The sequence below is a fragment of the Rhipicephalus microplus genome, chromosome 5, assembly GCF_043290135.1.
Source record: "Rhipicephalus microplus isolate Deutch F79 chromosome 5, USDA_Rmic, whole genome shotgun sequence".
In the NCBI taxonomy this organism is placed as follows: Eukaryota; Metazoa; Arthropoda; class Arachnida; order Ixodida; family Ixodidae; genus Rhipicephalus; species Rhipicephalus microplus.
Genome location: NC_134704.1, coordinates 198494190 through 198507767, shown reverse-complemented (window position 1 = coordinate 198507767; position 13578 = coordinate 198494190). Strand labels below are relative to the sequence as shown.

The following is a 13578-nucleotide window of genomic DNA, read 5'->3' as shown; positions in this document are numbered from 1 at the left end:
GAGAACTACTCAAGACGACGTGTGTAGTTTGTGCAACCTGTTGCCTGAATAGAATTATGAAGGTTGACAGAAGTAATAAAACACACAGACGGAATCTATACGCATTATTTTTTTTTTAACTTCGTAATAAGCGAGATGCGAGGCTAAGCTGCCTTCATTTCGTTTGCGCAGTGTTCTTGCCCTTCTCGCATTTAACGGAGCCAGCATTCACAACGCTTCGCATGTTTTTGGTGCATCGTCCCTTAGAGGAGTTGCAGTGATGCAAAGCCGTGTATCGTGGTAAGGATACGTGATCCATACTAGCCTCTCCAAACATGCGCGCATAGAGGGATCTATGCCTGAGAAACAGGCAGTACAATACAGAGAATGTCAAAAGGACCTAACGCTGCTTGCGTTCACGTCCTGACATGAATATGTCATGCAAATGTACCTTACGGACGCATGACGTGCTGTTGCGTCCACGTCGTGTGATCCTCCAGCTGCGAGTTGCTCCAATACCAAAAAGGGCAGGGAATGAATTGAACTTGCGAAGTCTACATCGAGTGAGTGGCGAATTAAGGTTTGCAGCTCACCTCCTCACATCATACTTTCACTGCTTGTAATGAACCAATGAAAAATTCTAGTGATACAACGCTTTTCATTCGGCACGGTACAACTTCCACTGTCTAAGTAAAATTTTTATTTATCTAGTGAAGTGTTATTTAAAATGTACATGACAAATAAAACAAAAGCCACGTGGGTATTGTTTTCTTTTATTTACACTTTACTTTCCCCTGATGACACTCCACTCTTTCACATTCGTTCTTCATCGTCCTGTCGCTGCACAGAAGCACCTTTTTCTCCCTACGCAAGCGAGCAGATGCCAAAAAGATGCCGAGCAGGTGGTGCAATGCGGATGAATACATAAGGGTAATCGACCTTCCTACTGGTTAAAAGGGCTTTTAGACTTGATAGTGCTGAAAGTAACTTATGAGATAGATGGAGTATAGGTTGCACCCCACAGTGTTCCGAAAGCCTAATTTTGCCGGGTAACATGAATACTGTACTCCAGCAATTCTTGAAAGCCAATTCGAAGTTGAATAGCGTTTATATAGGCACCGATTTTGAAAACGGGCATTTATAAGAACTTATAGAAATTTAGGCACCAACGTTCAAAATAGGCATTTATAGGCACTATAAAAACACTCTAAAAGCTCTTCTTACCCTCTAATTCGTGCTCATGTGTAAAAATGACACGATAGGAACACAAGAAAAAAATGGGCTTTTGCCTATAATCCGTTCTCTAGTTATCACTGCGAGTCGGTGTTGATACCATCTGGGTGAAGTTAAAAGGTTAAGACATTGCCTAAATAGATGAGATGATGCTGTCATTTTATCCCACTTAATGTCAGGAAGGTTAAAATCGCCACAGAGGATGAAATTAACTGAATAAGGGTGCGCACACAGACATGGACACTAGAACAGGAAATTGCTCAGACCAAGAGCACCTGTGCAATTTTCTGTTCTAGTGTCTGTGTCTGTGTGCGTGCCCTTATTCAGTTAAAAGATGAACCAATACCAACTAGCCCTATTATCTGTGCTACTGCAATACAGAATGAAATTACTTTTGGGAAGTTTAGCAAATAAGGGCAAGAGAAAGTCCTCGACAACAGATCTATTGCAGCCAGGCACATGGAAGCATGCGATGATAATGTGTGAGTGAAAACAAAAAGACATCTTGACGCAAAGTGCAAAGTATTTCTTGCTCGTTGTAGGATGGAATAGCGGAGGAAGATGTATTAGATTTATGTAATCAGCAAAAGAACACCATCCCCCGCAGCGTCCAATTTGTCGAATTTGTATGCATTAAACGCTTCAAACATAAGTTCGCGCGTGTCTATATCTGCAGCAAGCCATGACACAATAAATATTGCAATAGTGGCAGGGCGGTCATCAAGAACTGCTTATATTAAGTCTTCTTTTTTTCTTTAGGAAGGTAGCTCCGTACATTTCCTAGAAGGAATGAAACACTATCATACATTGGGCCTTTAGGCTGTGGGGGATTGTAGATGTGTAGCATTGCAGGATAACGGTGAACAGGTTTGCGATGAATGCTATAATTTTTGTTCTCTCACATTATCAGTCACAGAATCGTAAACAAATAAGTTGTTATTCAGTGATAGCTTGTCAAAATGAATCCTAAAGGAGGTGGAAAGAGCCTCTTGTGCACGCCCAAATGTTTCTGGTGGGCAATTCTGAAAATCTTCGCGAGATGAAAAGGGTGCATCTTTCAACTTTGGCATTGCAAAAAGAACTGCAACTTTGTCTTTAAAAACCTGGAAAACTTGGTGATTATAAGACGGTTCTTTCCAACCTGCAATTATCCCAGTGTGTGCTCTTCCATAATTGCTGCTGTTAATTGTAAAGCCAAGCTTAGTAGCACACAATGAAACAACTTGCAACTCAAATTGCATCCAGCTCTTCCCATTCACATCTTTAATACCAAAAAAATAATAGCTTTGACCGGCAAGGATGGTTTTCTGAGTCATCCCACTTCTTGGCTTGGGTTTTTACTTCTGCAGTAAGCATGGCGATTTCAGCGTCACGGGAAGAGAAGAACCTGATTCTGAGACGGCGTTGGCGCTACTTTCAGCTCGTCATTCCAAGGCATCAACACGAGTTTAAAGATTATTACTCTGGGCTACACGTATCAAGGTTACCTGAGATCGCAAGGTGCTCTGTAATGCTTCTAGTTGCTACAAAGTATTAGATATCGATTCAAGATGGGACACAGTGGTTGGATTTGGATAGAAGTTAAGTTCGACGTCAGCAGACATAATGAGCGTTAAAGTAAAAAAAAAACAGCGCTTGCTTACAAAGAACAAACAAGTTTACACAAATGTCAACAAAAATAACGCATTTCAGGGGGCCACGACACTGCAAGCAAAAATGGCTTGCTGCTGCAAAATGGGGCAGATAAGGTAGGGAACTAACTTGCATCAAGAAAGGGAGGTCCAGGTTCATTGTCTATCCACAAAGTAGCTCCAGGTTGCCATGAAAGCACCAATCAAGGCAGGAATCAGTGGCCATGTAGCAGCTGCCATCTTCGGATTGCTGAAAACTTGGCCAGGAACAATGAAATGATAATGTTATATTTCCTCGATGCTTGTAAACTGGGCGGGAAGACTCCAAAAAACCAACACAAGGTAGGCCTGCGTCAAGAAAGGCATCGTCATGACTGCTGCCTGTGCAGTAGTGTGCCCCGACTGGTAGCGGCACGGAGGCGAGCTTAATAGTCCAGAGTCGTCACAGACATTAACCGCCCACAAAGTAGCTGGAGTTTGCCATGATAGCATTAATCAAGGCGGGAATGAGAGGCCATGAAGCGACTGCTGTCTTCAGTTTTCGGTTTCTGAAAACTTGACCAGGAACAGCGACAGTGTAATGTTCTGTTCCCTCGGTGCTTGTAAAGCATGGAGGAAGACTCCGAAAGACCAACACAAGGTAGGCCTGCATCAAGACAGGCATCGTCATGACTGCTGCCTGTGCGGTAGTGTGCCCCAACTGGTAGCTGCACGGAGGCGAGCTCAATAGTACAGAGTTCTTGTCCGGCCATAAAGCAATTCCAGTTTGTCATAAAAGCATCAGTCAAGGTCGGAATCAGAGGCCATGAAGTGGCTGCTGTCTTCGGTTTGCTGAAAACTTGGGCAGGAACGGTGATATGGTAATGTTCTGTTCCCTCTGAGAATAAATAAGTGGGGCATGTGCTGGAGGGGAGGCTTGACAGACTTAGACAAAGAAAAGAATGAAGGGAAGGCAGAGCTAGCCCTGGTGGAATAAACGTCGTCGTTCAAAGCCACGATCACGGGTTTTTGTTATTAACATTTGGTGCCGTGAAACACGGGAGTGCTCGTTTCGGGACTACGATGTTGTCAGCCGAGCGCCTTCGAAAGGTTCGTGGGACTGTCAGGGCCAGCGTCTCATGAAAAATCACACTACTGACAGGACTACTGCAGGATCCTACCACCAAGGCAGGCGAGGTAAACAGACAAGTTGTCGGGTTGAAGACTATAGAAGCTCAGCTCAACCAGCTAGATGAAGACATTCTGAAACTCACTGAAGAGGAGGGTATCGAAGAAGTCGAGCGTGCAACCGACTACCAAGACAAGATTCTGGACGTAGTTCTTCTTGTCGGAATGAGAACAGACAAACCGTCTCAGTGACCCATCTATAAGTGGACAGAACGCCGACCAGGTAACCGCCACCCAGAGCAACATTGGATCTGATCATGCAGCAAAAGAATAAGTTAGTACGCCACGTTTCTGTTTTGTCGCACTTTCCACGCTTCAAGTGTCGTAGTATGTCGGTGATCTACGTCAGTGGCAAGAATTTTGGGATCACTACATCGCAACAATTCACGACATCCATGAGTTGCCACCGACCGAGAAATTCAAATTTTTGTTGACAAACCTGACAGGAGCAGCCAAGCAAGCAATCGAAGGCATCAGGCTGGCTGACCACAACTACGATGCTGCCGTCAAGACATTGCAAGAGCGCTTCGGTCAAGGCGAACTTGTGGTGAATGAACACATCGACCAACTTCTTGAATTCTCACTGGTACAAAGTTCCAAGGAAGTGGAGAAGCTTCGGATGCTGCACGATACTGTGTGTTTCCGCATCAGGGTGCTTGAAGGCCTGGGTGTACCACCCGAGTACACTGTAGTGCTCAATCACGTCCTGATAAGGTGCTTGTTCGAAGACTTGGCTATATTATACCGACAGAACAAGAGAGGAGAGCATCTAGGATAGTGACGCATCAGCTGTGCATGCGTTACCGGACACAAGGCTGGACAAGGCGACCGACATCTTGTCCTTTCTGAAAATCCAGGTCGAGGTGCGCAAAGAAGGAAAGCAACAAGCACCGCCGTCACATCTCAGACCCTCGACCAGTGTACCTCATGACATGTACTGATCGACGAGATCTGTAGAGGACATTCTATTGGCAGCTGCGCTAGTGGCTACAGAAAAGCAAGGGCAGCACACTCCCTATTGCGCGCTGTGTAACAGCAGAACTCAAAGCCTCGCGGATTGTATGGCCGACATTTCTGACCAAGAAGAAAGATCCAAGTGGCGCAACGTTCACTGCTGCTTCAAGTATGTAACGCGCAATCACGCCGCTCAATTCTGCCGAATTTCACGGAACTTCATGTGCAACAAGTTTGGACGTCGACGTCTAATGATCTTCTGCGAATTGTCACGTGCCGTCGCAATGACTGCTTCTCCCCGACCGCCCGCCCGGCTTGGCACATTTGGTACTTCTCACTGACACGGACCACGGCCTCGACCCGTGACTCAGGAGCAACTTCTGTAGTGCTCCAGACTGGTCACGTTTGGGCGGAGAGCAGACCACAACGATTCCTAGTTCGTGTGATGCTAGACAGTGGTAGCCAGTGTTTATTCATCCGCACCAATGTTGCAAAGAAACTTCAATTCTGAGCCCTCGCAATGGAAGAGCCTTCGTTAGTGACGTTCGGGAATGCTGAACTACGGCATCATTTGCGCTGACACCGCATTTCCGTCCCGCTGTGGAGTTGATTCAATGGCAGAAAAGTTACGTTGGAAGCGCTACAGGTACCCGAGGTATGCTCTGTAACTAGTCCGCCACTGGATCCTGACATTCTGGAGGTGTTGTACGCCAGGGGACGACATGATGCGGCAGATTATTCGACTCCGAGACTTGGCACTTAGACGATATCAGCATCTTGATAAGCTCAGACGCTCACTGGAAGGTTGCAACGGGAAAGATTGATCGCCTCAACTAGGAAATCACTGCGGTTGAAACATCTTTCAGGTGGACTGTGCAGGGAAGAGGCACACACCATGCAGGTAATCCAACTTCAGTGATGGAAGTGCTGCTCCAATTGCTCCAAACTACTCCAAAAGAAAAATGCTGCTTTATGCTGTTCCAAATTACAATATTTGTTAGTAACTGCTCCAAACCTGCTCCAAAATGGTGCTGGGAGAACTAAAAACAGTGTGACTATCCAGCGAGCCTGTATGAAAACAAAAAGCTGGATACTATCATGTAGTATACAGCTTGTATAGTAACCGGGGGTGGGGGTATACTAGAAAATTGACAATGCTACACGTACTCACATTTTCTCTCTCTCTCTCTCTCTCTCTCTCTCTCTCTCTCTATATATATATATATATATATATATATATATATATATATATATATATATATATATATATATAGTGCATTTTTACCTTACAAGCAGATATTTTGGTGAAATGCGTGGAAGACTTCTCAGTCGTACTATAGCCACTACGGTGAAAACTTTGACATGTGACTGATTACACTTATAGCTTTGACTTTGTTTGTGTCACAACAACAAACATTGATAGTTTTAATTCATTCAGCTTATTTTATTTTTGAAATTTTCAATTTTAATTTGCAAAATTGAAGACACTCACTTGGTGTTCAAAGATCATCCATAAGCCTGATTATTATTCTTGCAATTTTCTGTGATTTTTGTTTGCACTGCTGTTTTCTAATATATATATATATATAAGAGTTTCAAATGATGCCTTTAACTTCAGGAGTTGTTATGAACATTCTGCTACCTGCTCCAAAAACAACCAAGGCTCCTCCAAAGCACCATTTTTCCGGCTCCAGAGTCTGCTCCAAAAGTAAAAAATGTCGCTTCCATAACTGCAACTTGTGCCCTCCGCATGTCAAATGACCTTCAGGGCGACGAACAGGCCGTGTGTATCATGCACATGATCGATATTGAGAGCATGAGGACAGGTAAGGTGGAAGACCATCTAGACGAAAGGTTTGAACGGTGCCTCAGCAGGCAAGCTGGCCGTTATCAAGTTCCATTAATGCTCCAGGAGCCTGGTCTCTCTACTGGAAGGGACAAACAAGAGCTTGCAGCACGTCTACTGAATATGCAGCAGAACCGATTTCGGCAACAACCAGTACTGCTGCAACAGTACGACAGGATTATCACCACCACGGCCGCTCGATCTTCGCCTTTGGTGTGGCCCGCCGAATGCTCCTCTTCGCCTGTGAGAATGCTAGTTCCTTTTTCAGCCGCCGCATCGGCTGTGGCGCCACCTATCGACGACACAGGTGTTTCTCCCAAGGCTGCTTCAGCTGTAGTGAGCAATCTGCGCCGGTAGTTACACGTGTTTCTGATGAGTGCTTTGTCATGGTCACGTGAAGAGGTCGCATTACTTTAGCTGGATAAGTGGTTATGGATGAGTGACACATATTATTACAAGCAATATGACGAACACATGAAACGAGACGGTTCCGGCTGCGCGGCTAAGGCCGGTGCACTATGTGATGTCACTGCATCATAAAGAACTCCAGATGATTCAAAATATCATAGCCATGCATTCACTTGAGAGTGGCTCATAATTATATTGTTATTTTGGCACGTAAAACCCCAGATATAGTTATTGTCATTATTAGGAATGGTCCGCATCGGTGGAACAGTGACTTGGGTGATCGGCTGCTGATCCCAAGGTCGCGGCTTCGATCACCGCCGCGGCGGGCGCATTCAATGGGGGTAAATATGCTTGAGGGCCGTGTGCTGTGCGATGTCAGTGCTTATTAAAGAACACCAGATGGTGTAAAATTCTGGAACCCTCCACTACAGCGTTCCTCAAAGTCATATCATGGTGTATTATGAATAGGGTATATCGTTTATTCAGTGTGATTTATTTTTTATAGGCTAATTAAAGCTATAGGAAATCCAAATTTACCGCTGAATAAGGACAGCAGTGGGCTATACACGTAGATTCTGAGGTATTTCGAAGACATGGGCACGCTGGTGAAGAAATTATTGAAGCAAGCCTAACTATATTGGCAATAGAAAAAACTAGGTTTTCCTCAGCAATATCTGATATGCTTGCGACAGGCGCGCAGCCCGAATTTTTTTTCCGGGGGGGGGGGGGGGGGGGGGGGGGCTTGATTTTGGGGAGGGGGCTTGATTTTTTTGTGTGTAAGCCATGGCGAAAAAACAATGTCAGGGGGTGGGGGGCATGGACATGCTGTGCTGCCCCCTAGCTTGTGGTAATATTTCAAAGCCAATCATGCACAGCTAATTAGCCCGACAGTTAATTATTTAGAGTAGATGGTTCTCCATGTGCTCCATTAAATGCACGCGGCGAGTGTGGCTGTCCAATTGAAGAAATTGAGGAAGCACAAGATCCTAATCTAGATCTCGCTCGTATGACAACTCAAAACTGCATCAATGATGGTATTGGAAGTATTTAAACCTAGTGGCTTCAAATTCAGTGTCAATTCAATAGCTTAGGTTACTGTGTATTTTGTTTATAAAAATATCCTGTTCGTATTTATTTGCGCGTCGGAACTTGTGGCTCGACGCGCAAATAAAGCCGAACTTGTGGCCAGAAAACTGGAGATCAGATTACAGCAGCACACGGGCACTGATAGCCGCAAACAGAGCATCCGCCGGCGATCAAACGACGAGCAGCGAAGCTTGTAGGCATTTATACACTTCGACATCGAATTTTCTAGCGTCATCGCTAGCGGTGACATAGGTTTCAGAATAATCTGTTGTGCTTGTGAAGTGGGATCTACTGCAGTTTCGAATCTTCTCGAACGATGCAGGCGCAGTTCCCACTGAGAATTTCGGGCAGTGAAATGGGGCGTTAACATAACTTAGAATGTGGCAATATCAGGAAGAGAGGGGATATGTGTGTCAGTAGAACTTCGGTAGGCAGAAACGGTGTACAGTTGGAAGGCAGAAACACCGTTGGAAGGCAGAAACAACTGTATACCGTTTCTGCCTTGGAAGGCAGAAACGGTGTACAGTTGAGCCCCTTTATAAGAGACACTGATATAATGGCGAATTCCATTGAGAGAGCAGGAGCACTCAAAAGCACGCTTAAAGTGCTCTCTTCAAAGTCGGCGTGTTTCAGTGGTCGAACGGGGGCAGGATCATGGTCACCCATTGGTACGGAGAGAGTGCTTTTGCTGTGTCCAGAGCAGCCAGGAGTAGTTTGCAGTGCTCTCACCTGAAAAAAGCGGAAAAGGCAGAGTGCCACGAGTCACGTGGCTCTTGAACGTCACAGTTTCAGAATTTTTCCTCAGCCGGCGAGCTCGGCAGCAATGGTAGCAACCATGTGTAGTTTGACACCGCTGTTTTGTACGCATGGCTATGATGAAAGCTGAATGTCTGCCGAATGGGTCATTGCACAAGCATACTAGGTATCAGGATAATGAAGAACATGTAGCTGACCGATTTCACGCGTATTTTGCTGCTGCCCCAGAGAGAATATGCCGGGGCTTGGAATGTTTCAGTGACATCGTCTCCCTACTCATCACCTTCTCACCTGCTCTCTGGGAGTGCGGCGCATTCCAATAGCAGGTTGAGTGGCCCTGCTCTCAGTGTGGTCCTACTCCTAACTGCCCTGCCCCTCTACTCCTGTTCTCGCAATGGTATTCGCCATAAGAGACGAATGTGTATAAGAGACGCCAGTGTGCCTATAGTAAAATACGGGTCTATAAGAAAATGCATACAAAAAAGATGAGAATCGCTGCATGGAGCATGCTTCTTATAAAAGGGTTTAACTGTATTTTGATAGTAATTTTTGAAATGAAAACGTGTTTGACAATGCATTTGACTTTGTGCACATGTGTGTTTTTCTGGATCTAATTTGGGCAAAGCCTCAAATAAAGTTGGAGGAGAGTAGCGCTTGTCCTGTCTTCTGCTCTTATGAATGTCTTCTTTTTATGCACGAAATTCTCGATAGCTATGCACCATCTCGCCAAATGTCAAGTTTGGTTTATTTGAACAGCAATGATGAGGTCAACAAGGCGAAATGTACGTTTGGCACCCTGAGACGGCTAGCCCGAATTAAATGTTCCTGAAAATACAGGAAAACTGTTCAGGCGTATTTCTGTCATGTGTTAATAACACGTGCATGATTGTTATTTAGTCATGCATACTTTATAACTTATTAATGAAATATGTTACAAACTGCAAGCTGGTGCTGCATGCGCAAGTTCAAGCACTACTTCTTTTCTATGTTTGTACAATATTGTTTCTCTGAGCTGTGCTAAGTGTGAGAAGGCTTTGAACATTCATTCACTTCATGATCCCTTGGTTGCCTTTTAATGCCCTGCATCAACTGTACTGATAACATGTTAGCAAAAATATTTATCTGGTGAAGCTTGCATGTTGCTTTGAGCACCAGCAACCAGATTCGATTGTGGACAGTTTCATTCACATTGTCTTTTTTTGCTACCAGGAGCTGGCAACGGCAGTGACCGGAACAGTTCTCCTTCCCAGCTCAATGTGATACGGCTGCTCAAGGCTGCCATGGACTATCCGATGGAATACTCAACCAAGGCTATCACAGTGTAAGTGTGCCTGTGGTGGCACAAAGTCTTGATACACCTTCAGGAATTGACTCGCTAGAAGCGTTAAAAAAAACATGTTTTGGAACATACTGATTTTGGCATTCAAAATGCCTTATCTATGCAGTATCAATAGTATTACGGGAAACTCAAAGGAGTTGGTGCAAATGTATTTACATATGGATAAGCAAGCAACACGGCCGTTACGCATTTGGTTAAGGAAGCAACACTGCCAATACGATCAGTTCGCACCAGTCTATCTTCTGTTGTTTTCCTCTTCGTCTATTTGGCTCTGGTGCCACTGGCATGTAGCATTACCGCCAGCGGCAGAAGCACAGTCCCTCAACTTTAAAGGTTGTTTTCAGGAGCAGCATTGTAGCCGTGGGATGAACATCAATGGACGACGAGGGAGTGAGGGGGCCAATCTCGTAGGTAACAGATGCTCCTTCACGAAGTATCTATTTAAGTCCCGTGTAACTATAATTGTAGTATAATAATTGTTGGGGTTGAACGTCCCAAAATTGCCATATAATTATAAGAGATGCAATATTGGAGGGCTTTGGCAATTTCAACCTAAACCTAAAGTTCACCGAAATCTAAGCACACGAGAAGTCTGCAACATTGGTTGCACAGCTTATTTGGCGACCTTAAGTAATAGTATAGTGTAATCTGTTGCCACAACTATCTATTTGTGGTAAGACGGTAAGTTGGGCCAGTTGGTTAGGATCCATCGTGAACTTACTTACAGCGCAACACCAGAAAAAATACAGGACAGGGAAGGAGCAAAAGAGAAAGAAAAGACGACGCTGTCTTTTTTCTCTTTTACTCCTTCCCTGTCCTGTATTTTTTTTTTCTGGTGTTGCACTGTAAGTAAGTTTACGGTGTATTCATTTGTGTCCCAATGTTGATCCAGGAAAAGGACCAAGCAGGTCTAACTTAGCATGGTAAAATTGTTCTATGGGTATTCGCTATGTTCATTGTCTGTCTCGCCACCTAGTTGAATTCAGCAGCATTTTCTCGAGGTTGATCAATAGGCAAACGCTCCCTTTTTTGGCTGTGCTAGCCTCAGTGTTCACTTGATAGCACGAAAAAGTGGCTCACACAAGCCACTTTTTATGCTTCGGGCATCAGTAAATATACCGGACCGTCTTTGACACAATAAATCTAATTCTTTGTTGCGAGACGCAAAGTTTTCGTGAAAATATGTGGCAACCCGTGCATTCTATTATAGCCCGCAGAGTACACTTACCAGCTTTGCGAGATTTTCTGCAGCCATGTTGCATAGTTAAATGTCATCGTCTGACCTTTGCAGTTGAAACTCGCCTTGTTTTACATGCGAATAAAATTCGTCAGTGCTTTTGTAGCGCAAGAATCCCATAACAGTCATTGTTCGCAGAATGTAGCGCAGGCCCATGATTTTCTCTTCCAAACCTTGGCCAACGCTGCGGCGCTTGATTCTTACGTTCGTTGATAGATGGCAGCACACTGCAAGCGATTCGCTTCTTGCCGGATGTCTCCGCGTCCAGATAAACATGGTGAGTTACGCGTTGTTGGTGCTATCGAAGTAGCACACTGCAAGCGATTCGCTTCTTGCCGGATGTCTCCGCGCCCAGATAAACATGGTGATTGACGCATTGTTGGTGCTATTGAAGTCGTTTGGCTGAGAGAATTGCTCAGGTTACTTTCAGCTGTGTTGTTCGGAAAAACCGCCTTGACGTAGATTTTTCGCTGGACGTAGAACACACCAAGAGTGACAGCGATGATGAACGATCAGCTGCTCTCAAGCAGCGAGTTGCACTTCGCATACCCTCGTTCGTTAATGTTTTTTCGCATTTGTAAGTGACTGTTTGTATTTATTGTATAATATCCTTCAACGAGCTCAAAATCGGGAATAAAAACCGAAATCAGGAATAAACGAAGCCACAAGTGCGATTTGCCGCCCGCAAGTACAAAAACTAGGCAAATCTGTGTATTACCCATCATTCCCATAGTCGCTGACCGATCACAACGCCAGAGTCTCCTCTAGTTGATTTTATGAAACTCTATAGTGTTAGCGGTGGTAGCAGGCATTAGTCTTACAGACCCACGCGTGCAACAGGGGTCAGTGGCCTTTGCCACTGACCCCTGTTGTCTATAACATCCATAACAACGGCCACGATCTTGCCCCTGTGATTTTACGCTATGTCAGCACCGCGCAGGCAGTACTCGGCTGCTTTTAAAAGGAAAGTTATCGCTGCTGCTGAAACCATTGGCAACTCAACTCTGCCGTGGAGCGGCAGTTCGAAGTCAACGAGCGGAGTATTTGCAGTGGGCAGAAGCAGAAGGACGCCCTCTTTCCTTGCAGCGGCCAGAGAAAAAGTTTTCGCAGACCAAAAAAATGGAGCGTTTCGCGACGTGGAACAAGAACTTGCAGAATTTGTACGGTAGCACCGAGCTGCACATCTCGCTGTTAACATTGAGCCGCTACAAGCGAAGGCAAGGGAGATCGCCCGAAACAAGGGCATTCAGCTGGAGGATTTCAAAACGAGTGAGCATCGAGTGTTTCTCTTCATGCGCTGTGCTGTATTCTCCCTATGTTGGCATACGTAGATCTCGCAGGACCTACCAAAAAGCCATAAAGAGGACCTTGTGAAGTTACGAAATTATTTGTTTACGTTACGAAAGGCTGTCTCCAACCAGCGGGGCCAGAAGGGCAATGGGTGCCGAACACTGGTCTACCAGGTTATGCCCTCGGCAGTGACGGTGCTTCAGAAAGGCCCAAGCAGGTTACCGTGCGATCGACTGGGAACAAAAAAATGCGGGTGACTAATGTTGTGCTGCACTGCAGACGGTCGGAAGCTACCACCCTACATGGTGTTCAAATGAAAGATGCTGCCGAGGGAGGAGAATTTCCCAAAACATGTCGTTGTCCGCTGCCAGGACAAGGGGTGGATGGAGGAATTACTGGTGCGTGACTGGATAAAGTCCGTGTGATGTGGACGGCCCGGAGTACTGCTGGGGCTCCCTTCAATGCTTGTGCTCGACAGGCTTCAGTGTGACCTGACAGACTCCATAAAGTGACTGCTCTGCGACTCCTGCGTTGCCATTCCTTGCGGGGATGACATAACAGCTGCATCCGCTTGATGTGTGCCTTTATAAGCCATTTAAGGACCATGTCAAGCACCTGTATGCAGAGTGGATGAGGTCCGGAGAACCAGAAG

General features: G+C 45.3%; 1 protein-coding gene across 6 annotated transcripts in view; it reads left to right on the top strand.

Moving 5' to 3' along the window:
• The window catches only part of LOC119173573 (ribosomal biogenesis protein LAS1L), a 282454-nt gene that overhangs the window by 178196 nt on the left and 90680 nt on the right, over positions 1-13578 (top strand). For all 6 annotated transcript variants that reach the window (XM_075896362.1, XM_037424380.2, XM_075896360.1 and 3 more), the window contains one exon: positions 10270-10381. In XM_075896362.1, the coding sequence (XP_075752477.1) occupies positions 10270-10381 (112 nt within the window). The remainder of the gene's footprint in view (positions 1-10269; positions 10382-13578) is intronic.